Raw genomic sequence first — 25639 nt, 5'->3', positions numbered from 1 at the left:
AATTCACACAGCGTAGCCAACTCTACCTTGATTTACAACCTCCAAAACGTTTCTGATGTGATTGCACCAGCTTTTTAGAAGTCAGAATGAAGTAAGATGAAAGTGCTCATCAGCTGGACAGGTACCTGGACCATCTTGAAACAGTCCAGATTACTCATTAGCTGATAATTTCCTTGTGATATTTTTTATAAAGCAGCCACAGGAAATGCCTCACCCATAATATAACTGAAATGTAGGAGAGGAAGGATCCATCTCCAGACTAAACAGGTTTAAGTGACTTCTTTTATTCTATTTTGGCAGTAGATTCCAGGGCTGTTTTCTTTAAAGAGATAATCTAGTACAGACCAGACTAACCCACAGATTCCCATTCTTGTCCACTGTATGGAGAACACAAAGCAACACATCCTGTGTAGGAATGTATTTTACATCTGATATAAATAGTAAAATCTCTAAAGGTAAACACCCACATGACAGTGACATGGGCCAAATGCAAAATGTCAATAAATATTATATGCTTTTCCACTGCTCTGATGCCTTAAGAATTGGTCCAATATTACATTGCTAGTCAGAATTTGCATTCACTGCCCTGCATAAATGTCTCAGTTTTGTGAAGGACATTAGCTTAAACAAAACCCCAGCGATTATATAGAGAAGGCTTTTGTAACGAGTAAAATAAATTCTTTCAAAAGTCACTATTCTCTAGAGCTCAGAAAGCTTGATTCTTATTAACAGAAGGCTGTTTACAGGACCTTCACATCTTAAATGCTCATGTTTACCAGATAAAGGACCTTCCCTTCAAACTGAAATATGTTCTTGATCAGAGAGAAAAGATGAGATATCATTGTTAATCAAACACCAAACTTTCCAACAAGAAAAACAAAAACTCCACAATGATTTCCCTGCAGTTTCTTCCTATCCCAGTGATGGATGAAGTACTGCTTCAGCTGTACATTTTGCACCTTTACATGGGGTTATAACGTCAAATCTGTTGCCAGCATACCTAATAGAACACCTTGAATCTTTTTCTAAATGCAGACTAAAGACCAATAGTGATCCAGCAAGTCTTAGCTTTGTTCTTCTAATATGCAACAAATTAAAAGTACAATAAAAATCAAGCCTCCTAGCCACCTGCTGAACATTAGACCAAAAAGCCTCCCAATGCCTTTTTTAGTGCTAAATAAACTACGTCAGCCAAGTCAAACATCTGTGCAGCATCATTAACAGATGAGTATTTTACACAGATAAATAAATCAGCCTTCAAGCTTGGTGTTCACGTCCAATGAAATTCAGTAAGATGCCTTTGCAAAGTCAGGGAACAGATGGCAGATCAACAGGAAGATTGGGGCAATTTTACAGAAGTCCAAGTTTTTCAGTCTCACAAACAAAACACAAGCACTGAGTGTGGCTGATATTTTTAAACCTTTGCACATGGAACAGCCAGCAGAGGCTGTTTTCTGTGCTTCCACTTTAGCTTACTAACTGTGAAAGAACACTTACTGTTAAAATACTGCACGCTTACATTACTTAGTAATTTGTCCACCAGGTTTTCCTAACTGACAGAAATCCTGACAATACACAGGACAATAAACACAGTGTATATTTACCAGATTCCCTAGAGTAAAGAGAAAATTTTAAATCTCACACAGAATGAGTTTCAACCTAGAAGCCACACTGACATAGGGTAAATTACAGACTTTATTAATGTCCCAACTCATGGGTAGATTAGTTCTCTGTTTCCATAACCAGCTTGGTTCAGATTAAGAAAATCCTGACCTCACCTCCTTTCCCCATATCCTGAAACAGTAATTTATAAATATGCATTTTAGACACCTTTTAGAAAAGAATAATGAGAAGCATTACCCCTTGGATGTCTTCACCACCTTATCAGAAAATAACTCAAAGTAAAACACAGGAAGAGAGAATTTACAATACGTAGGATTTGTTTTTATTTCTATCTCTCACGCCTGACTTATTTCGCTGACTGAAAAATAATTTACTTCAGATCACTTTTAGTGTATAAATTGATGAGAAACTGAAGCCTGCCTATATTTAGTTCATTCTACACAAAGTTCACATCTGTCTTCTTACATGCTGTGATTCAGTGTACACTTACATATGTTGGGAAAAAGGTCACACCTTTATTACAGACATAATATAAAGTACAGTTTAATTTAAAATAAATTAGAAAAGTCACCTCATTTCTTTACATGAAGCAAGCAAGCATTTTCCCTGTTTTTCTTATTTATTAAAACGCAAGTTTCTCAAAGCATTGTATCAAGTTCACTTTTTTGTGAATGTTCATTCCATGAAAATACATACCTTTTGCATATTTAATACCAGATATAGTTGAAAAGTAATGTAACCTTCTGGTATGATTCATTTTTCAAACCAAATTTTGTCTTCCCATCCTAGCAGCCTTAAGATGACTTTTGTAGAACAACAGAGCCCCTGATTAGCTCTTCACTGTAACATTCATCTCAAAGAAATAAGAAATAAAGGCCATCTCCTAGTAACTGGGAGCTCAGAAGACTACTCGATGTTTTCAGATTACTGAGAATCATTTTGTGGAACAGACTGTCCTAAAAGAGGTGATTGGTGGGGTAATCAAACGCTTTTTATTCTCCGTGAGGAAAGGCATTTCTGTCTACTTTGGCTCTTGATATTCACTGCAGTAGGCAGACTACACGCTCTTTAACAATATGATGTTAAAGCATAAATGTCTGACACTGCAGCAGACTTGGGCTCCTCTGTACTTTTAAGATAGAGTGAGTTCAAAGCCACAGAAAGATGTCATGTTAGCTTTCTAAGTGGACACATAAGCTTAGCCAATGTCTATTTTACCAATTGTTGTAGTCTGAAGTTCACATCCTCAAAAAACTCTTGGACTTTTTTTTGAAGTAGTATCTGGCCCTTCTGTCAGAAACTACAATACCAGCCACTCAGATTGATAGGACACAACTCACATTTTATGCAGAGAAAACAACTCATCTCTGAGTGTGCTTCTAAGGCCTCTTCCACCTGCGTCTGTTCTTTTAAGCTCTGAAGGTTTTCTGAGCCCAGGACGTCCAAGTGTTGGTAAAAACGAATAAAGCCAGTGAAAATTCATTCTTGGAGAGAAAGACAATTGAATTTGTCCAGCTTTTCACTCATGTCTCAATAGGTAACTTCATGGCAGGACTAAAGCCAATTCAAATTATTTAATACAAAACCAAACCAAATACAACAAGACAGTATTAATTAAAGTTGCTATACCTCAAGACCTTGCAAGTCAGTTCCATCTTCTGTACCATTCAATAGCTCAGTTAGCCTTTTCTTTTCTCTCTCAACCATAACAGCCTGGTTTCCTGAATCCTTTGCTAGCTGAAATATTCCAGAAAACAATTTAAAAAATCTTTTAGAACTCCATTAGCTCAAACAGTCCTTAAGTTTTTAAACTCAAACTAGCATCCTAACCTTATTTATTGTCATAATACAAACTATCACCCTAACAGAAAAATCTAGCAGCCTACATACAATAAATTGATACTCTTATAGGGGGGTAGATATTTTTCTGGATGAAAAAGCTACAAGGTCTTCACCAAAAAACAGCATAAAAATCAAAACAGAAATCGTTATTCTGTAAGAGGGTACCATGCAGGCTATGATTTAACATTAACATTATAAAGGTCACCCCGGAGTCAGGCTGGAGGAGTCTTGAAGGTGACCTCATAGCAACCTTCCGATATCTGAAGGGGGGCTACAGGAAAGCTGGGGTTGGGCTTCTTACACAGGTGTGTAGTGAGAGAAGGGTAAATGGTTTAAAACCTGAAGAGGGGAGATTTAGGTCAGACATTAGGAAGAAATTCTTTCCTGTGAGGGTGGTGACACACTGGCACAGGATGTCCAGGGAAGTTGTGGCTGCCCCATCCCGGGAAGTGTTCAGGGCCAGGTTGGATGGGGCTGGGAGCAACTTGGTCTGGTGAGAGGTGTCCCTGCCCATGCAGGGGGGTTGGAACTGGGTGATCTTTAAGGTCCCTTCCAACCAAAGCTATTCTATGATTCTGTGATTAACCACCTGCATATCTATTTCTTATCTATGTATAAGAACATCTTCCTTTAGCTTAACAGTAAATACATTTAAAGAAAATGTTATGAAATATCTGCCCTCAAAACAAGCTATGTCTAGGCACAAACAGAACGCAGCTTCCAGAACTCTTTAGCAAACACATAGAAGCAATATTATCCCCACCAATATGTGCATCAAAGATGAGAAGTATCTTATGCAGTAATCTGCCATAAGCAACAGGGTTTTTTAACAGTAAGCTTTTTTCAGTTATGCTTAATTAGCTTTTAATGTTCCTCATAAAAAACAACTGCCTCCAGAAGTATTTATATGCTATATTTTTAGTTAATATTTAAGAAAATGCTAATGGTTTTATGCTTTAATGCTTACCTCAATGTTCTTTTTGATGAAATCCTGACTGGTTTTAGTTTTGCTATGCATTTTTTCAGCTTGATTAGGGAATTCATTTGTTTCTAATTCACTTGGATAATCTGAAGTTTGAGGAAGAAAAGTTGCTAAGTTATAATCATTTCTTTTCTGAGTCAGTGAGAGCTGTCATAACAGCAATCCCATTTAAATCTTTGTCAAAGATATAAAGAGAGGCAGATTCCTCATGTGCTGTTTCCATTATTTATATAAACTATATTGCTGTATTTAAAACACAACTACTGTCGAAATGTAATCACATTTTTCAAGCTTTTATTATATGAGAACCTTCAATATTGCAAAGGCTGAAATACTGCTGGATTTTTCACCTCAAAAATGTTAAACACGGTGACTTTGAAAGCCACCACATTCCTTCAAACCCATCATTGTTTCAGTTTTACCATCAGTATAAAACCAGACAATTTTTTTTTTAAAAAACCACAGAACTATTTGGAGACATATCAAGTACATTTTTTAAAATAAACCAGCTGAAGAACAGATGATATAGTTGATATTATCATAACACAGCTTATAAAACAAATTTTGTTTAAAAACAAAACTTGTCATAGAGCTGTAAAGTTATTAAACAGCCACATTACTCTGACAATAGTACACGTGTATTTTTTCAACAGTGGGTTTCTATCCCTCATACAAAAGTGGGCATCATACAAAAGCTTCAGAGACTTTTATTGGTTTTAAAATAGTGAGTCTTCCACAAACAGCAAGTATTTATTATATTAAATAACATCTAACCAAATACAACCAACTTCTAAGTCTCAGAAAGTACTCCAAAAGCATGCATGATATTTTTTCTTTTCTGGAAAGTAAAGATCTGAAAAATGGATGGGCTATTTGCCTGCAAAACCCCCAAATTTAACATGTTAGATAACAGAAAATAGGCTACATAGAAGTAAGCCTTTTTCAGAGCAAGTAAGGTGAAAGGAAACTCCACATGACAGGAAATAAATTTTGTGCATCCTTTCACACAGAATAGACAAAAGCCTGTACAACATTCTCACCAATCAGAATGCCTCTCAAAATGCAATTAAACCTTAAAGGACTGAGGTGGTGTTGGATCCAACCAAGAAAACCCTGTCACGGTTCAAACACACAACAGAGCATCTTTTACATTACCATCTAAACATAGAATCATACCATAATTAGGGTTGGAAGGGACCTCTAAAGGTCATCTAGTCCAACACCCCTGCAGCAGGCAGGGACATCCTCAACATCCTGAACTTATCAAGGAACTGGATCATGAGAATTTCCCAATCAATATAAACATGACAACTTGCTTCCTGAAATAAGCAAAACCTCCCAAACTCCAATACAATATGCAACATATATGAACATTACTTTTAAGCTACATCTTTTTCCAACTGTAGAATAAGCATTTTTGAGAGGGAGCTGTAACACAAAACATCTCATAACATTCAAGTAACACATGGATCACCAGGACAAATCCCATTGCAGAATGCTATTGGTAAGTACAAGAGACTTTATCTCAACAATTTATATGTGAGATTCGGTAGATTCCATACAAATTTGAGAGATTTGGTACAAATCTTGATGAGACTGTTTAAGTATCACTAAACTAATCTTCACAAGTTAAGCTCCTCCTATTTAGGGTCTGCCTTTTTGACAACTGTTACATGGAAACCCAGAACCAACCAAAATGATGCCATAGCTACTCAGAAACCATATTAAGTCTCCAGTAAAGCAGAAAAAGGTATTAAAAGAAATTTATTGCTCATTAATTGTAAGTGATCTCTATTTCATGCATTCCTAAAGTACAATAATGCGGAGCACCTAAAAATAGTGCAAGCAACATCAAATTCCCAACCATTCCTATACTGGGAACTTCCAAAGTCATCACTGTACTGAACACTGTAATGAAATCTGTCACTGCTACTCCAGCACAACTCAGAAATTGTGAAGGTGGAAGCTGAGGGACAAGATACATTGCCAGGGAGGAATGAAGACACATGGTGTGAAGACAAAGCAATTAAAAGCACAGCACTGCTCCAACCCAGTGTGATGAAACATGTAATAACACAAAGTTAAGGTCAAATATTAATGGACTAAGGCAAGTGACTAAAATTATAAGGAAGATGAGGCCCATGTTTAAAAATTAAAGCATGCAGTCACTAAAAAGTGCAGAGGTTCTACTGGCATTAATGGTTCAGCCTTGAGGAACACAGTGCTTATAATGTCCTTGTCATCTTAACCAGCCACCAGGAAGATGGATTCATTCTGGTTACACAGAATGGTCAGTGACAAAGAAATAAACAATTGCAGCTGATAGCAATGGCAGCTGAAGCTGTTCTTCTTATGTCACAAAACATGTGAGAAGTTATTTAACCATACAAATTTGAATTTCAAATTGGAGAACAGAGGCACAAAAGCACAACTGCATTTATTTTGAAGTGTTGGACACACTACACTACTACAATAAATAATAAAGCTTACCCTGAATATGTAGGGTTTTATGGCAATCATAATCTTCTGGATTAATTTGTGTGGGAAATACTGAAGTACCTGCTTCATCTTCTTTAGCATGGAAGGAATCTGCAAGGAAATTTTTCAGTAAAATTTAACTGAAATGCATTTCTAAAAGACCTAGTTTAATGTGTATCATATTTCTTAAATCTAACATAAGAAAGCTAAAGAAATTTTAATCAATTACATAACCAAGATACTTATCAAGGAAAACAAGCAAAGTGTAAAGTGTCTCATGAATCATTATGCTGTTTCAAATGGTTTTGCTTTTAACAATTACTTGCCATAAAGGACAAATGTTGCAAGACGAACCTCTCTTAGGGTACAACGCTCCAAGGTCCAACCAGGTGTTCCAGCAGAAACTCACAAATAGTGCTCTGAGTCTATTGCCTCCAGGGTTGACCAGCATGGATCAGTGCTATTGCTCCAAGAGCAGCCAATCTCTCTGCTGGCTTGCTCAGGAGTGAGCTGAGCCTGTGAGTTTGAGCCTCACCTTTTATTGGCCCCCTAACCCTGCTCATGCGCAGTGGGGGCCCTGCCCTAATCAGGCACAGGTGGGCTTAACACAAGCTCATGCCCACTACCTGGCAATTAGTGGCACCTGGTTGCCTCATTTCTCTACAAATAATTACATTCTAAAAGATACAGCCCAAGGCCCTGAAGTTCAAAAGCTATTGCAGACACAGGTGCCAAGTCATCTAGAAGTCAGAATAAAAATAAAGTACCCAGCTGGTGTTTGCCTTTGCATGAATTATTAGACTTCCAAGTGGCTTAGGTCAAGGGTATAGTCTAGAAAAAAAAGTGTCAAACATTCTAGCATGCAGAAGTTGTTTCAGTTGATTTAAAAAAAAATTAAAAAAAAAAATCAGTCATTGTCTTGACAGACATGAACTGGAAGTATAAGTTAGAGCATTAACTGTAAGTTTCCTTTAGAGAAAAGGACTCATATTGCAAAGTACCATATCTACCACATATGAAATAATGAAAACATAATGAAAAAACAATCAACATCCTGTAATAATGAAATTCAATGAGCTCTACTGAAAGTATAATTTTGTTCGACGCAGAGTACAATGGAATGAAGTTACGGCTGCTTAATTAACTCCTGATTTACATTTCTTCCATGAGCTTGACAGAGTTTTTATGTACCAGAGTTACTAATGATTTTGTAACTCAAACTTGTGTTTGATCTCACAGCCACTACAATTAAATAGCTCCCCTATACAACTGATTTAGTAAAGCTCTTTCAAATTCGAGCTCTGAAAAGCAAAAGATATGAACTGCTTTCCAGTTCAGCAACAACCAGGGCAGCCATTAGGTCACTCATTTAAATAAATAAGATCTGGAAAGTAAGGTACTAGCATGTCACAGAAAACTGAAGTATAAAAAGCAAGCTGAAGGATAAATCTAAACTATACAGAGTTTTGCCAGTACAGTACACCAGAACCCATATCATGCACATGATCTCTATGGTAAGGAGCTACCTTTGAATTAAAAGAGGAACATTAGCAACCATACAGTCTTGCTTGTCTAATATTTTTTTACTACATCCTGACATCTACTGGAGACTTTTAAAATGTCACCCATATCAAATTCTGTTTTCTTTCCTTAATGCCCAACTTTAGCAAAGAAATAAAAGCTGGTTATCTTGTAATAATGTTTTGTTGAAATCTTAACAACACATTGCCACCATTATTTTGTACATGCTTCCAAATTCAAGCTGAGATTTTTGCTAAGCAATAACCAGTCACACCTCAAATCCTTGTCCTCTCCCCTGCAAGATAAAAGCAGGAGGCACCCCTATTATATTTCCCTTCAAACAAGAAATCCTTTCAACCAAGGTATACACATGAAGGACAGGTTGCAAAATGTCCATATGACTGATACACCTCTGAGAACTCCAGCTCTGAGCCAGAGTACTCAAGTCACAAACTGCTAAAAACACTCTGGAGCAGTCTTGACCTGGTATATTCTTTTTTATGTATATATATATGTTATACCTACAGTTTTACATTATTTTTGCCATAGTTAATCTTTTTTTGTTATATTTCACATGCCATATTTCTTTGTATCATTAACTATCTGCTTAACTTCTTTGCTAAAGAACTCAATCCTTCATTAGTCAATTGTCTACTTTTAATGCAGCTATAGAATTTGGCATTCTAAATGTTTAAGATTAAAGCAATACTAAAAGACTAACTGCTTCTAAAAGAAGCATTACTGAAAGACTTCATTCTTATCAGTGTGTTCATCTTACTAGACTGTGGTGTTTTCTTCCTAAGAATAGCCTGTTATCCTGCCTTTGACACAGTTTCACTTTTTAGATCTGCAATCTATCCCAAATTTTCTTCCCTAGAATTTTCAGGAAAAAAAGTCAATTAAAAAAAGCAAAAAACCACACACTAAGTTCATATTCATGCCTTTTCCTTAGAATCACATTCCATATCAACTGATGAGCCCTTTTACTCAAATCCTCTCTGATGTTCAGAGTCTTAAATTCTTTTAGAAGTTAATTCAATGTAATAAAAGTAGAACCAAAGTTATTATAAATGAGCCAATCTCCCATTTGTCCCATATCCCAAGGGCTGAGCTGCACATCCAGTATTATATCCCAACATATAACTCAGTAGATAGTACCATAACCTGGGTGCCATTCTTTTGTTTTTTTCTGTTAACAGCTCCTACAAAAGGATCAGGATGTCCCTCTCTCTGGACCTGTCATATTTTGTGATCCTTACCATGGCATTGCCACTGCTATTTATCATTTAATTTGTTTAATAAAGGAATTTTGAATTCCTTGCTTAATGCCCAGATGTTCCAAAATGGTAAATACCTACAAGTTTTCAGCAGTTTCAATCTTTTTTTCCCCATCTACCTCCTATCATTACTTCCATCTACCAGTGTTTTCAGTCATGCATCTTTTCTGACACCATTTGTGTTTGTGATTTGAGAAATGTAAGCTTTACTCATCCTGGATTTCCACCCTTCTAGAGAAGCAAGTTCTTAGGAAAAATGCAGTTTCTAGAAGCAAAATTAATATTAAAGTATAACTTCTACATTTGCAATAATGCAAAAATTATTTCAGTTAATTTTTCAAATATTCCCTTGACTTACTTTTCAAATTCTATTTTATTGCAAAGGTTTGAAAGTTTTATTTTTATATTCCACAAAATATGTATCCAACATAATACAACTTAATGTATTAATATTAATCAAGTATCCAACAAAAATATGTTGCTATCCAAGTAAATATGAATATTAATCAAGAACATAATTACATCAGAGTTTTTACTTCTCCTTCTTACTTACCAGCTGTATCCTGGAATGATGAGATCAAAGCTAAAAAACGTTTTGTGTTTTCTATTTCCTCGTGGCTTCCAGTGGCTCTGACTGACTATTCAAAAGAAATAAAGCATACATATACAGAGACATGGATAAATTTACTTTTAAAAAATTTAAAGTGAAATACATTTGTTGGGGAAACAGTTCAGAAATATACAGGTTGTGAGCAATCCTGACTTACTTCAATTTAGGCCACATTGGGTTAATGGTTATTGAGGCCTAGTTAGAGGCTTTCTGAGAATGAGCTACTGGGAAAGAGATAACTTAATTGGCAACAGAAGAGGAAAATAATTATGTGAGAAGAATCTTTCCGTGAGAATGGTATGTGTAATTGGAATAAAAAGCCACCTGCATGATAAGATCGTGTAAACAAGACTTCTCTATATAAAGTGAGTGCAAGTTGTTAATAAACGATTTCATACAATCATATTGATGTGTACATGGAATCTTTAAGCCTCCGCAGACTGTTTTCCCACATACATTGTCTGTTTCTCATGTCTAACGAACTTCAGAAGCTATTAAAAAAATCCTCGCTCAGCAGCATCATTTAGTTACTACTTTATTTTCTTTTGAGGCTACCTGAACACCTCCTAAGGTTATGATAAAGCCATAGCAGAACTCTAAAGCCTCTGTCCCATAATGTCTCTAACATACAGATACATTTCCAAGACAAAGAATATATTCCTGTAATATATAAGTGGCTCTGAATCCAAATACATTGAAACTGTAAACTGCAGTCAAACCAATGGGAATCAGGGTTGGATCTTGATGATCCCTAAGGTCCCTTCCAGCCCTAACCATTCTATGATTCTCTGTCTTTTTAGGAACTGGCAATTTTACTCAAGTAAATTACACAGTACTGAACCTCAGGGGAGGTTAAAACTAAATCTCATGTTTCAAGGCTGAACATGACATTTAAGTTCTAGAAGACCCGGCTAGGAATAATGTAGGGGAATTTGTGCTGTAGCATTCTTATGCCTTCTTCAAAGTCCATCTCTAACCTCTTCCATAGTAGTACTGAAATAGATGAGCCAAAGAAGAGTCACAGGAGCAAAATAAACACTTTTAGGTCTGGGTTCACAGACATGACCTCTTGTCACATGATATCATACCTGCAAGTAGCAAGCTCAAGCATAAGACTATACTAGTAAACTACACTTAGACAGCTGTATGTTTGGCTATTGGTCATATTAATTTTTAAGGACCATGGCCTTCTTTTAAAGCCTTCCTTCCTAGCCAATCCTTATCAAAAACAATTCAGTTACTTTCTAAGATACATTTCTTTACTTAAATCAGCCAACTGCGAGTTATTTTGGTAAAACAATGTGTTTGTGAAATAGGGTAATTCTGTCAGACATTACTAAGATATACTATTTACAAAATAAGCAGAACACTTCTAACCTGAAGTTCTTCCCAAAGCTTTGCCCTCATTTCTGTGCCTTGTTTTTTAATTGTTCTTTCCTTAAAACATTTTTTTGCCAGTACTGTGTCAAGTTTATTCATTTTCCTTATAGCTGCTTGAATCTGAGGATCTACATCTGCTTCTCCAGAATATTCCAAGCTGGAAGCATTTCCTGTAGAATATATTGAAAATTAATGTTAGCTTGAAGTTTTTCAGCTTAAAAACTAAAATCAGCACAAGTAACTTGTTAATAACCATTGACAAGAATACAAATACTCTCCAGCATATACATCATGTTCATTTCCAAACCTGTGTGTAGCATGGGAAAATATAGAAGTCTTCCAGAGTGCTGAAACAAACTCTGAGCTGTAGCAGTTGGATATATGGGAGCTCCTCCCCCTTTTGGGCAAGTCAGTTAAATTTATAATGGAAAAGTAACAGCATCTCCACAGTATCAGCAGAAGTCACAGACAAATTAAAAAAAAATAATTAGTTCAGCCTGCTTAGTACAATGCAGGATGAAATGTCATTCATTAAAATGAGTAATTCTGGGGTTAAGAGACACTGTTACATCTCTACTTTTAAATGTTACAGAAGTTTCAGTCTTGACATATCTCTGCCAAACTAGATTCTGATACTGGTTTTACGAAAATGTTGCTTTGAAAACCAGAAATGATGAAACATTAGAGAAACTACCACTATTTAATTAAAATAGATTTCTGTATTATCTCTTTTTCCTACACATGCAGATTACAATTCCTGATCACTTTTCCTCTTCCTACAGCACCATTATGCTCTGCTCTCTTCTGGTCAAACTTTGCTTTCATAGCTAGAGTAAAAGAGAATTGCAGCACTGTCCCTACCCAACAGACTTCCAAGTTTTGTAGTTTCTAATCTTTTGCTTTACACACTTTGATCCCAAGCATTTAGCTAAATGCACTGGCTTCCTTTATGCCATAAAGAGAGATGAATGATACACAGGCAGAGCTATAAAAATCTAGTTAAGCTTCAAGGAAGCTCCAAGAGCAGAAGATTTAAAAAAAAAAAAAAAAAAAAAGCACTTATTTCAACCAGCCTGAATCCAGCAGATGAAACTGAACCTAGAACTGCTGAGTGAAGCTTCGAAGCTGAGTTCTATCCAATTCCTAGTCTGAAGAAATCAGTGCTATGTTAGATGAACAGCAATGCTATTCTAGATAGAATTGCCACTGGATTCTGCACTATTAGACTTACTGAATCTATGTAAAACTCAAATACTATAATATCATTACAGAAATATAATATTCTTTAGTAGAATTATCTTTGAATTTAAAAAATCATCCAACATCTCTTGAATAATACAATGCATATATATTTTCATTTTGTAGTATTTCTTTACAACTATACAAAATATGTACAGATACAGTATGCCAAACCCTTCTACAAGCAATAACAAGGAAAAGTTTTATTGGACTGTTCACTTTATACATCTGAAAAGTAATACCTGCTTTTGCATTACTTAGTTTTCCTTGGCAAGGTTCAAAGAACTTCAAAGTCAGTGTTTCAGTGCCAACACCCTCAGAATCCGAATTAGACAGACATCCTGAAAAATACAGGAATAACTCTTGCACAATCAAACAGATGTGAAATAAACTTTTAAAGATACTGTTTAAAATGTTAACACTTAAACCAAAATATTTTTCATCAATTAGGGATCACATCAGAGCCTCTGCACTGGAGCAGCATTTTTAAAAGATATATCTACTAGTAAACCAGGACTTGTGATAAACACAGAAGCAAGACTTCTTTCAGAATTTCACAGAATTGAGGGGTTTCTTTTGATCCCAATCCCGTCAACAAATCTTATATAAATTTGAAGAAAGTATCAAAACTTTCTGCTTTACATATCAGTCTTCACTTCTATATTTTTAAACAGTCAGAAGCTCTAAAAAGTTAATTTATTACCATTTACAGAATGCCAAAAGAATGTCATTGGAAGCACTTCTACAAGTGGTTTCATTAAAATGAGATATAGAATATTTATGTATTTATAGCATTTATGTAAATATGTTACTAGTGTTAGCATTGTTCAAGTGTTAAAAACTAACTTAAAACAATAATTTCCAAATTTTTTTACTGGTGGACCATTATTAGGGTACAGTTTCTAACATACTCATGGTACCATGGAACACATGCAAATGGTTTTTCTTGATCTTTTAGGACACCACCAAGGTGGAGGTAACAGCTTAGATACCACAGCACACGTTGCAGTGGTAATGGCAGTGATAACACATTTCTTTCAAAGATAGACCCAAAATTGTGAAGCAACAGAATGAATTTTGACACCTCCTTCCCCTCCAGAATTTTACTTGTTTGCATTTTCTTTTCCCTCCACGAGCAGAATTTTAACCAAACTACAAAAACATAGTACTTGTCTTGCTACAATACCAGAAAGTGTCCCCACACTTGACAACTCACTGGAATTCAGTATACACTTCTGAAGAAAAGTTGTACTCTCCACTGTGGTTTGCTCATCTGTTCTTATTTCCTTGAAATCAGATTTCTCTCTGTCATCACCTTTGTTTTCTTCTGGACTGCCTCTTTGATGACTATCAGCCAAATTGATAGGTGAATCAACCTAAGAAATGTAACTTAATTATTAACACAAAACCAGAAATATTTGGGGGGAAGAACAAGATAATCACATACCAAAAGACTAACAATGAGCTATACAAGACTGCAGAGTACTTCTTAAATACAAGAACCATCTTCAGATCTGATCAGAGTTCTGTTTCTTAGATACCACATTGACTCTCAAGCTCATCACTCCACAGACTGGATTATTTGGGATTACCAGGCTAGGAAAACAATTCCAAAGTCTTATGCCATTTCTGCTGCAGCACAGGGTACAGCCAACCAGTTAAGAGTCTGTGTACAACAGCCTCATCCATTGCCTGACATTCTGCAACAGGCAGTATATCCCAATTTCTCACTCATACTATAGAGGGTTTTTTAATAATCTTTGAAGGCCTGAAAAATCTTATCATTAATTCAGCAATCACAGAAGATTGGAATGTTCATGCGATAGCCTAGGATGTTTAGGTCAGAAGTTGGATTCGGAGTTATCTGATGTTAACCTTAATACCTAACTGTGAACCTATGAAAAATTCTTCAATGTTTCTGTGAAGCATCTACGTGCAATCTCATTCTACAGACAGGTAAACAGAGCTACAATACTATTGGACAAATCTCAATTTAAATCTCTAATTCCTAAGTCCCTGTTCCTACATCCCAACAACCATTATCACATATCCCGTTCCGAAAATTAAGTTAATCTTCAATATTAATTTTCTCAGAGGATGGATGATCACCTGCTTCCAAAAGACTTTGCTGATTCACTGGAGCTGATGTATTTCTTGGAAGACTACTAATATTTTTTTGTTTGTTTGATTGATTCAAGCCAATCCTGAGAGCCCTGTAGTCAAAAACCAAAACTGACAACTGCTCAAATGTTTTCTAAGAAAATAACCTTTACTCAAACTTAAATTTAAAAACGTAAATGGAAGTGAAATTACAAGCATATTGGCAAATGCATCAACAGCTTATACAGATGCAAATATTATTACCAGAATTTCAGGTGATTTTCCTTAAAATATAAATTATTTAATCATCTAATTAAATATAAAGAAGACAACTAATTTCTCCAGGTTGTGCTGAAGAGTTATTTTGTGAAAAATATAATATTTTAATGTATCATATTTTCAGAAAAATTAAACACCACTTCCTGTATGCATAAGGAGCAGCCCACATTCATGAACTTTCCCTTAGCACAGCTCCAGGGAGCAGAATGATATAGAAAGATAACAAGGAAAGTCTTATTTCTTTGGCATTCTGCTAACATGAATTAGGCATAGAGTTTCCATCCCACTGAAAGTAAAAAAATTACCTTTGGCACATGTGGCTCTGGTGTTAGTAACTCCATAGCTGTATTTAAAGGTCTACAATGAGGATGAGCTCTTGAGCTAGATGCAGGCTTTGAAATTTTATCCAGGCTACCCCTTTTAATATCCATTGTGACCTAAAATTGGAAAACACCCAAAAACAACTTTCCAAACCATCGGTTTCATAATAAAGCAACACTACCCTGGTAATATTTCAGATGCAGATTAAACAAGTTTCAAATCTTTTCAAGCAATTCAATATTGAGCGGTTTCCAGTATAGTTTATCACTTAAGTATATGCTTTTTAATATACATACAAAGCTACATCATCAAGCCAACCACAGTATTCAACAATCCTTACTGCCAAACAAACCCCTAAGGGCTCAAATAGTGAAAGTAACCTCACAGCTAGGGAAATGTCAGGGCTCTTTACTTTTTAAAAGAACGGTGGAATCGGCAAAGTGAGCATCAACGAAAGAACAAGGGTACTTTATAGACGACTTGAACACATCAAATAAAGTAGCCAGAAGCCTTTCATATTCAGAAATTCTAAGAAGTATGAATTACTGCGTGAACTCACAGGAATTAAGTTCATGAGCACACGACCATGCACTGGTAACTTTCACAAGGTCCATGCGAGTACAACTCCTTACTTCGGTACCAGGACCGACCCGTATACAGGTCCGTTAACAGGGCAAGGATAAAGAAGGGGACAGAGAAGAATAACAGTAGTTTAGATTAATTTATTTCACAACTCATCACTCTCAGGCTCAGTCACTAAACACCATACCCCTCAGCTGGTGCTTCGCATCGGGTCCGACCCGCGCCCGCTGACCGAAGCGCCCGCACCCTCCAGGCCGGGAACACGGGGGCCTCCTGGGCACCGCCAGGACTCAGCCACGGGCGGGGGTCTCACCCCCACTGAGGAACTGTTTACCAGAAGTGAGGAAGGGGGGAAAAAAAGTGCTAAAGAGCCAAACGGACACAACCGAAGTTACCCAAGGAACGGCAACAGCGACCTGACACGAGGCTGCACCAGAGACTCGAAGCCCCGCCCCCCGTGCGCACCAGGACCCCGAGGCGCTGCCCTAACGGGACCACCTCTGCCACAGCCCCGCCTGGGAGAGGCCGGGTGGGCGGAGCGCTCCCCGCCCGGTACCGCCTATGCCCGGCACGCCGGGGTCCACAAGAGGGCCCGTTCCTCCCGTGGCCGCCCCGTCCTTACCACGGGCTGCAGCCCCCACGCGGTCGCCCCCCTCCCATCCCAACCAACGCACCCACCTCGCGCGAGACTTGCAACCTTCCACCTTGCGTTGGGGCGGTACCACTGTCGGGACGGGACGGGGGTGGCGGTGGGGAAGCCATTATTAACCGTTTTCCAGGGAAGCTGCTGGCATCGACATCTCACTTGCTCACGAACTTGAAAAGTTTTATGACCTTCTAAAGTCCATCTTTTTCTTCTTATAGGGAGAAAAGTGGCATGGAGGGTGCCCTTCTCCTCTCTTCCGCCCCGCAGGGAGTTGGGCTGTGCGGGGCTGGTTGCCGGGGCTGCAGCGCCGCTGCTGTAGCGTCAGTGCCGGCGGAGCGCGGCCGGATCGGACTGGGCAGGGCAGTACTCAGCGGTGTAAGGTCGAGCCACGGGGGCGGGAGAGCCGCTCACCGAGCCCAGCTGAGACTGTCACCGGGACGCAGGGCGGCAGCCGTGGGTGTTCTCCCGGCGGGTTGCGGTACCCTGGGGATGCTCGTCCTTCCGTAGCGCCGATACCAGCGACACCGAAATCCCTCAGCAGCCGCTGAGCGCCAGTAAAGGGGAACGGCGTCCATAAAGAAGGGTCCATTTCAGTCAGCGTGTGCTGGCAGCCCAGTTAAGTGGCGTGCAGGCACAGCGCTGAGGACTTGCACTGTCTAAGACCTCGGTGAGAAGCGGCGGCTGTCCGTCCGTCTGTCTGCCCACAGGCGGGACAGCCGCCCCCGGCCCCCCCGCCGCTTCTCGCTGCGGCTGCGCCCGGCAGAGCCCGGGAGCTGGGCGTGGGGATTTTCCCTTCAAGTCACCCTTCAAACCTGTTGGCCAGGGGGCTGCAGGCCGGAGTTGAGACGTTTCTACCGCAGCATAATTCTCGTAGCTGTTTTAAAAAATAAGTAATTTTGAAATGTTTAATCCAACAGAAAAAAAGCCTTTTAAATAATTGCCTACACTGTGAATTAACATTGTTTCCTTTGGTAGTTTTTGTCTGGATTCCAGCATAAACTATGTTATATTTATTTGTAAACCAGGGTAGTTGAATGTTTTAAATAAACTCCTAACTGCAGTCGCCATTTTTACCTGAGTATTCTGTTAATTAATTTTAATTAATAAGGGGAGCATAATTACCTTCCTCATCCTATCTCTTACTTCTTTTCTACGTTGAAATACTATGTGACAATTGTTTCCTGTGTTCTGATTAACTTGCAGAAACCAGAGACTTCTACTGGCCCCTACAACTTCCTTTGATACCCATGTATGTTAAAATCAGGTTTGCATTGGTGGCAAAAATTTACAAAAAACAAACTGAAGAAAGAAGCTGCATCTTGTTCAAAGGTTTTCATTGACAGACAGTGAATACATGCCCCCAACATATATTTGGTTTTTATTGATGCTTACAATGTATTGCATTTTACTGTCATATTCCTGGAAGTGCCAGTAGAAGAATGTGGTTTATAGTCAAGAGCTAAAGACAAAGTACCCTGGAGAACCACCTTATATATAGAATCAGAATGGGTTAAGTTGGAAGGGACCTTAAAGCTCATCTAGTTTGTTTACATTTGCAAAGTGAGTATTTGAGGCAATGAGAAAGCAATTAAATGAACAATACAGTTCATTCTGTAAAATCAAACCTGCCTTCTGCTCTATTAGGAAGTGTATTAACAATAAATAAATAAGGATGGAAGTCAGCTAGGTATAACTACCCCTATATTTATTTATTTATGCACTAGTGCATGCATAATAACTCACAGAGTCTGTCTTGCTACCAGCTTCCCGTATTGCATCCTGCCTACAAGCTGAGAAGAGCAGATGAGAGAGGGGTGTCCAGCTCCGAGTGTGGTAACAAACTGACATAAATTTCCTCTGAAAGTAATTGAGGAATAGGCTCCTTACTGCTGTGTCCCTATGGAATCAGTGAAGATCTTTATGGCACACTTGAGAATTCATAATGGGTTAGCAGGTTTTATGATCTATGAGTGTGTGTCCTAGAAGACCCAGAGAGAAAAAGTTCATGGAGTTCACCTCAAATCCTGCAAATCAGGCAATAAAGAGTCTTCATGTCCAATAAAGGGACTGAATTTTCTAAACATCATTAAATATTACAGAATCTCAAGTATTTATACAGGTGGCAGGTATATTTATAATTAAGTTTGAACTAGAAAAGCAGAATAAAAGGTATACGTATCTTTTTTGCCTTTCTGGGAACAGGTAACTACAGTTATCTGAAGTAGGATGAGGGTAAAGAAGAAGAAAAAAAAAAGTGTTGAACCAGAGAAAAATCTTGTGTCTAAAAAGGGCACAGCATGAAAAGCACTCTAAATTGTGCTTCTCACAGATACATTTAGACAAGCTGTCCTGATACAGAGAACACAGTCACCATAGGAACAGAATTCATTTATCCTTTTCTCCCTAAGGCAATTAGGAAGAAACACACACGAGGGAGAAAAATACAGGGAACCTGTTCCCATTACTACTGCTTTTATTCATACTCCTGAGCAGCATTTTAACTCACAAATAGATAGCCAAAAACACTTTCATGGTCTCATATAGATCAGAGGACAAATTATCAAGGCTCTGTTTAATTCGTGTTAGTTATTAGTATTTGTTATTTTTAATATTATTTTGTGTACTTTTCTAATGTATCTTTTCTTCACCACATGTAGTAGTTTTAAGGTAGACTTTTAACAATTTCCAGTACACTGATCAGGATGAGCACAGATAATTCTCCTGATATTCAAGGAGAATAAAAAGACCCCTTTTATTTACAGAGGACAAATATTTTATGTATTAATACCTTTTGATTGCTGTGTGCCAACTCAAGGGCAAAAAGCCAGGAACTTCGGGCTATATTCCAACTTTTCCAGAAACCCTTGCTGGGGGTGAGTAGAGTTTTGCAGTATGCTCCATCAGCAAGAGTCACACAGCACAGAAACCTTCCAGCTGAAGAGGAAAGGATGAACTAAAATGGTAAAATTTCCATTGTGCTTAATAAATCCAGGGTTTCATTCTTTGACTTGCACTGGGAAAGGTCCTGCCTTGACAAGACTGTCTTCCATGCTTCCACCCCTTCTTCTGCTGGCAAACAGCAGTTCAAGAAGCTGGAGCTCAAAACAGATTGTGTTGTGCTGAAATGTCTTAGTGCTGTGGGGTGCAGTGTGCTGGAGATTGCTACTGGATGGGTGCAGGGGGACCAAAGGATGAGATCCTAAAAGTGTCGATGGGTCATCCTCCCTGACTTAGGAATTGATGCAGGCAAAGAGTAGAGGGTTTAGTTTTACATCAAACAGAGGTAAAAAAAAGAGAGAAAACGGCTTAGGTAAGTAAATACTTGCACAAAGGAGTTTTTGGAGTAAATCACTGTCTCAGTACATTATGTTTACCTGGAGGGAACCTCAGGATGCAAAAGAACAGTTGTATAGAGAAATCCTGCTTTACAATAACAAATGTCTATAGAGGAATTGGACCTGACTTGATATTTCTTATGCTTTCTTTAAAAAATAGTCCACTTTCTCCTCACAATGAAACAAGAGAACTGCTCCCATGCATATGCAGAGGGGCTTTCACAGAGCTGAAGAGCACTTCTGCATCCCAGGATTGTATTGCTGGCTCTGAATAAAGCAATAAGAAGAATTTTCCCCCTGTGCCCTCCACGGGAGAGGAGGAATCAACCTGCTTAGCAGTGCAAGGATCTGAGTCTGAAATTCTGCAATTCTCTACAAGAGGTGTTCTGGTTTGGTTTGGTTTGCTTTGCTTTGCTTTGTTTTCCTAAACTGTCCTTTAACTACAAATCACTGAAGACTGCAGTGACTGATCTTGTGGTCCCAGTTTGATAGTTAAGACAGCATTTGTTTAGAAATCCTGCCAGTTTCTCTACTTTGAAACAGGACAGTCACTTCAACTAAACCAATAAGTCATCTTATTAAGGGGTAAGAAGGTTTTGAGTTTGAAAGCAATTACTTCAACCTAATCTTTTTGGAAAGTTAAGTCCTCTATAGCAAAAAAAACCAACCAACCAACCAAACAAACAAAAAACCCAAATCAAAAACAATTTATTATCTCATACTGACTTCTGTGTACATTAAAGCACAATAAAACAGCAATGTATCAAACAAGATTAGAAGGCAGAATTTTGCTTTTTTTGTATTTACATTCTTTATCAAATTATGCAGTACAAGGTGACATGAATGAGAGGAACTACCTGAGTTACCTGTGGGAAACAATCACCTCCAGAGCTGGTCACCTTCACAACATCTTATGTGACAGCTCTTGCTTAGCTGGAAGCAGTTGCTGAAGTCCCAGTCCTGCTGGTCTGGAACCATAGCTTGACTTCCCTCTCCATTCTTCAAGATAAAGCCCACTTATACAGGAACACATTGCTAGGCAACAGGGAGCAAAATAGAAAGCTCACTTTTAGTCAGTTTGAACTTTACTTCCTCCAAGTAGTAAAATTTAGCCTTTAAATCTATTTGCACAGGTCAAATTACCCCAGGCTTCCACTTCTTCAATTCCCACAGCTTTGCACTTCCCTTTCTGTACTTCACTTTTTTATTTAATAATCTGCAGAGAAAAATTTATCTTACCAACACTTGTGGTGGTTAAAAGCAACCATCATAAGGAAAAGAACCTCAAACAAACAAGCAACCAAATCAACAAACAAACACAATTATTGTTATCATCTTTAGTGTGATGATAAAGAAGAAAACAAGCCTTTTTTCTTTTCTTTTATATTGGATGTTGGAGAACATTTTGCCCAGTAGAAATAATTTGAACAACCCAACAAACAGCAGTAATGACTCAAAGTTACCACTGTCTTAGATGAAGTTAAAAATAAAAGTACAAGTCAAATATTCCATACTGAATACTGAATACTGAATTCCATACTGAATTCCCCGTTGAAACTGAGGAGGAAATGGAGAAAAACATAATTTACACAGGAACTTATAAACTTTTTTTAAAATACATTTTTATTAAAACATTTGCTTTTGATGCCTTGTAGAAATCTACCACCTTGGAGCCACCAGAAACTGCTGACTTTCTTCACACATGGCAAAGAAAGAAAAAGGTACATCTCCAAATTCTGCTTCAGCAGAATTTTTTTCTCACTTTTAACACAAACCAGTTGGATTTATTATGTTCCTGTGAACCCAAGTTCACAGAAACCCAAGATTTGTCACCTTGTCCTTTAAGAGTATGCTTTAAAGAAAACTACTTTCATTAACAGGCAGTTACTACAGATAGCAGCTCAGCATGCACCAAAGGGCTAAAGTACAGGAGAACCACAAGGAGCACGCAGATGTTACTGGACTGTGCTTTTCAGAAACCACCCACAGGGACAACAGTGAATGCAGATAAAGAAGGAGGAAAAGCTACTTGCAACTGAACAAGGATTAAAATGTCAGGGCTACATACAATAGTTTCAGGTCATCTAACAGACTGACAGAGTTTAAAATTCACATTCAGGGTAAACAAGACAAGATGCCTGTGATGATGCAGGGGGCAAAAGCTGCAGTACAGTGCCCGGACTCTTAGAGAAAGGCTGGTGTGCTGATACCAGGGATGGCATGACTCTGATACACTCAGGAATCAGGCATGACTCTGATATACTCAGGAATTAGGCACCAGATTCCTGCAGGAACTCCTGTTCATACACTGGGTGTTCTCTGAGAGACAAGTGGAGCAGGATGGTTGGCATCTGTATCTGTGAAGGTAGAAGGAAATCTCCCTACCTCTGGCAATAGTAGAGCAGCAGCATTACCAAACTGCCTTTTGGGGTTTCTTATCAGCTTCCTCACCCTACAGTTCATTACAAAGCTCCTAGCATTTCTGACCTCTGCCTTTCATTTGCTAGCTTTCCCATAACAAACAGCAGAGAGCACCAATAGATGAGTCTATTTTAAGGTTGACCTCCTTATTACTTACACAATACATACATTACACTGTTGGCACAGACATTTCTATATGTCCTTTATTACAGGATCAAAGTGTTCTATGTATAACTCTGGCACTTACATACTTGTTTACTAGAGTCAGGAACTGTCCTGCAGAGTCTCTGATCCAGTTTTTACTTTAAACTAAAGGAATATCTTTTTTTTTTAAGAGACAAGGTATTTCTCAGGTTTGAGACACATGATGACTTGGGTATCCTTGGCTTTGCTGAAATTTTAAGCCAAAAAATAGCAGTTTAGTTTTTTTTTAAATTTAGATGTCTGGCAGCAACCAATAGGTAACCAATTTCCAAAAAAACTCCAGCAAGATTTATTTTTAACACTGATTCAAGCAATGGATTTAACAGAAAATACGTGTACTTAGTAGTCTATCTTACTTCATTAACAAAATGTGCAGAACCTTGCTGTGTCCATTTACATGAGGTGAGGACTTCTCCATTTTGCTTCTGTCTTCTGCTCTCTACAGCCTCTCCTATTAAGTTACTTTGACACCCAGTCCATTTTAATACAACACGGGGTTTCCTGGCAAACTGACTGCTGTATTTGCCTACTTCAGCCACACAAAGTGCTCCCAAAGCCACATGTACCTTGTGAAACTTAATCAAGCAGGGATCATTGTAGGGATTTCATAGATGAGCTTTTGATATATTATTTTCATGAAAACATATTAATAAGGAACACTTGTATATACATTTCCCATTTGTTTGCTTGTTTAAATTATATTTGGCACAAAATAATCACCCTGTAACAAATTCCAGCATACCAAAGATCCATGGGATCACACATTTAATAGAAAGTGACCTTCCTCTGTCACTTCAAGCTCTTGCTTTTATTAGGAATCCACCTTGGGAAAGATACTGACTTTATTGTTTCTGCTGATTTTTCTTTCTGTTTTACACTTAGGTTGTTTTGTCTGGATTAGCTCTTCAGGGGTATTCCCCAAAGGAGGCAGGAGCCTCTTCTTACTGTTTCGGGTTTCTGAGAGCCACTGCGGAGGCAGCTCAAAGGGTCCAAAACCAAAATGCATGGAGTATTTATCATTTACAGAATCAGCTTCTGTGGGCACAGTGGGTGCCACCTGAGCCGCAGAGTCTGCACTTGTCTGTGGTATAAATTTGTGAGCCAAAGCGTCTCCTGCCTCTGAACTGGTGGTAGGAATTTCTTTCTGCTGAAAGTCACCAGAGCCAATAGATTTGGTCTCATTCTCCTCATCTTCTGTAGGCTTAAAGATTTGTTGTTGCCCAATATGAAACATCTCCAGGAGCTGGCTCCCTGAACGGACACAGGGCTCTAGACTTGAATCTGCAACATCACTGGAGCTGACCAGGTTCCTCCTGCTGTACCTTCGGTGCAGCTGTACTATTGTCCCCACTAAGCACTTCCGTACAGACTTGTTCACAGTCAAAAATAACAAAGGATTGGCCAGCAAAGAGACCTTGGGCAACCAAATGGCAGTGAGGAACAAGAAGACTGAAATGTCTGAAATGTTGAGTATGGTGCGGTAGATCACCAAGGTGACATAGGGGACACTGCAGAAAATAAATATCATAACCATGGAAAGCAGCATGGAATGAAGCTCAGCTTCTCGCTGGGAGGCATAAGGGATGGAAATCGTATTCTGAGGGGTCCTTAAGGCAGCTATGATGACTTTTTTCTTCTGGCTGGCACTCAGTGCTCTGCGAATAAGAATCATAAAGAGAAATACCACAGCCACTGGCACAATCACAGTGGTGATGTTATAGATGATGACATAGATCAGGTGGCCAAGGGAGTAACTCCAAGATTCTGAACAGGTGGACATGGCATAAATATCTGACACGTTGGTCACAGCAAATACCGGGATGCTGGCCACTATGGCATGGGCCCAGATATAGATAACCAGGTCTCGGGATTTTGCATCAGATATTTTTCTTTCCAGAGGATATAAAACAGAGTAGTACCTGTCAACAAAAAATATTTAAAAAATCAATTGAAATTTACAACTGGTACAATGCAAAGTGTGAAGTCTATAAGGAGTATAGTACTTCTGAGAAGCCTCTCAGAAGCTGTCTGAGCATAATGTCCCAAATCCCTAACTGGGCTGCCAACTGACTACTGCTTATGAGAGCAAAACAAAACAAAACAAGGGTCTGCCTTTACAGGTCATAAAAAAATATTTCAATAATTGTGACCATATCATTTTGCTGATGTTGTGAACATGAATTTGAAGATTTCATCTCATACTTGTAAACTGGTCTGTATATTGCACACAAACTTCAGAAAACATGAAGGAAGCACAGATACATCACATTAAAAGGTGCCCTGGTTTGAGCCAGGACAGAACCAGGTTGGTTTTTTTTAATGATTTAATCTTTTCTTTTTCTTTTTAATTATTATACTTTTCAGTTAAGTCACTTCTAAGTAACTACACTCAGAGTTAAATTGAAAAGCTGCTATATGATAGATTTTTTCCTCTGGATATTTAGAAACAGCTGTTGGTCATAAAAGCAAACCAAAAAAGCCTCAGTCAAGTTGAAGGGCCCCTTTTGTTTTAGACTGATCTCCTACAGACAAAACATCACTGAATCAATTTTAGTTGTATTAATATTGTTTGAGTTTTTAAAAAGAAATCTGCATTTGAAATTTGACATTGATGGACAATCTACCTCAGGCATTAGTAAATTCTTCTAATGGGAAATGGCTTTCAAATTCCACTGCTTGTCTAAAGCTTGACACTATCTGCAAGTTTCATTACTGAGCAATAATTATTAACATGAAAAAAAGGATAAAAACATCTCTGAAGACAAATCTGTAGACTCAAAGCCCTTTATAAATGCTCAG

At 38.1% G+C, this 25639-nt stretch overlaps 2 protein-coding genes across 4 annotated transcripts in view; both read right to left on the bottom strand.

Moving 5' to 3' along the window:
• FSIP1 (fibrous sheath interacting protein 1) overlaps positions 1-17465 on the bottom strand; it is a 77495-nt gene extending 60030 nt beyond the window's left edge. Inside the window, exons 1-9 of the mRNA XM_030452284.1 lie at positions 16913-17465; positions 15637-15768; positions 14157-14328; positions 13210-13293; positions 11711-11883; positions 10277-10361; positions 6938-7036; positions 4433-4533; positions 3253-3360 (exon numbers count right to left, since the gene is read on the bottom strand). Coding sequence (XP_030308144.1) covers positions 3253-3360; positions 4433-4533; positions 6938-7036; positions 10277-10361; positions 11711-11883; positions 13210-13293; positions 14157-14328; positions 15637-15768; positions 16913-16996 — 1038 coding nt within the window. The 5' untranslated portion in view covers positions 16997-17465. The remainder of the gene's footprint in view (positions 1-3252; positions 3361-4432; positions 4534-6937; positions 7037-10276; positions 10362-11710; positions 11884-13209; positions 13294-14156; positions 14329-15636; positions 15769-16912) is intronic.
• A 6186-nt stretch (positions 17466-23651) lies between these two features.
• Positions 23652-25639, bottom strand: part of GPR176 (G protein-coupled receptor 176) — a 35260-nt gene continuing 33272 nt past the window's right edge. For all 3 annotated transcript variants that reach the window (XM_030451706.1, XM_030451707.1, XM_008498881.2), the window contains exon 3: positions 23652-24759. In XM_030451706.1, the coding sequence (XP_030307566.1) occupies positions 23652-24759 (1108 nt within the window). The remainder of the gene's footprint in view (positions 24760-25639) is intronic.

This window comes from Calypte anna, chromosome 5A, assembly GCF_003957555.1.
Source record: "Calypte anna isolate BGI_N300 chromosome 5A, bCalAnn1_v1.p, whole genome shotgun sequence".
NCBI classification, from domain to species: domain Eukaryota; kingdom Metazoa; phylum Chordata; class Aves; order Apodiformes; family Trochilidae; genus Calypte; species Calypte anna.
This window is presented reverse-complemented; position numbering and strand designations above follow the sequence as displayed.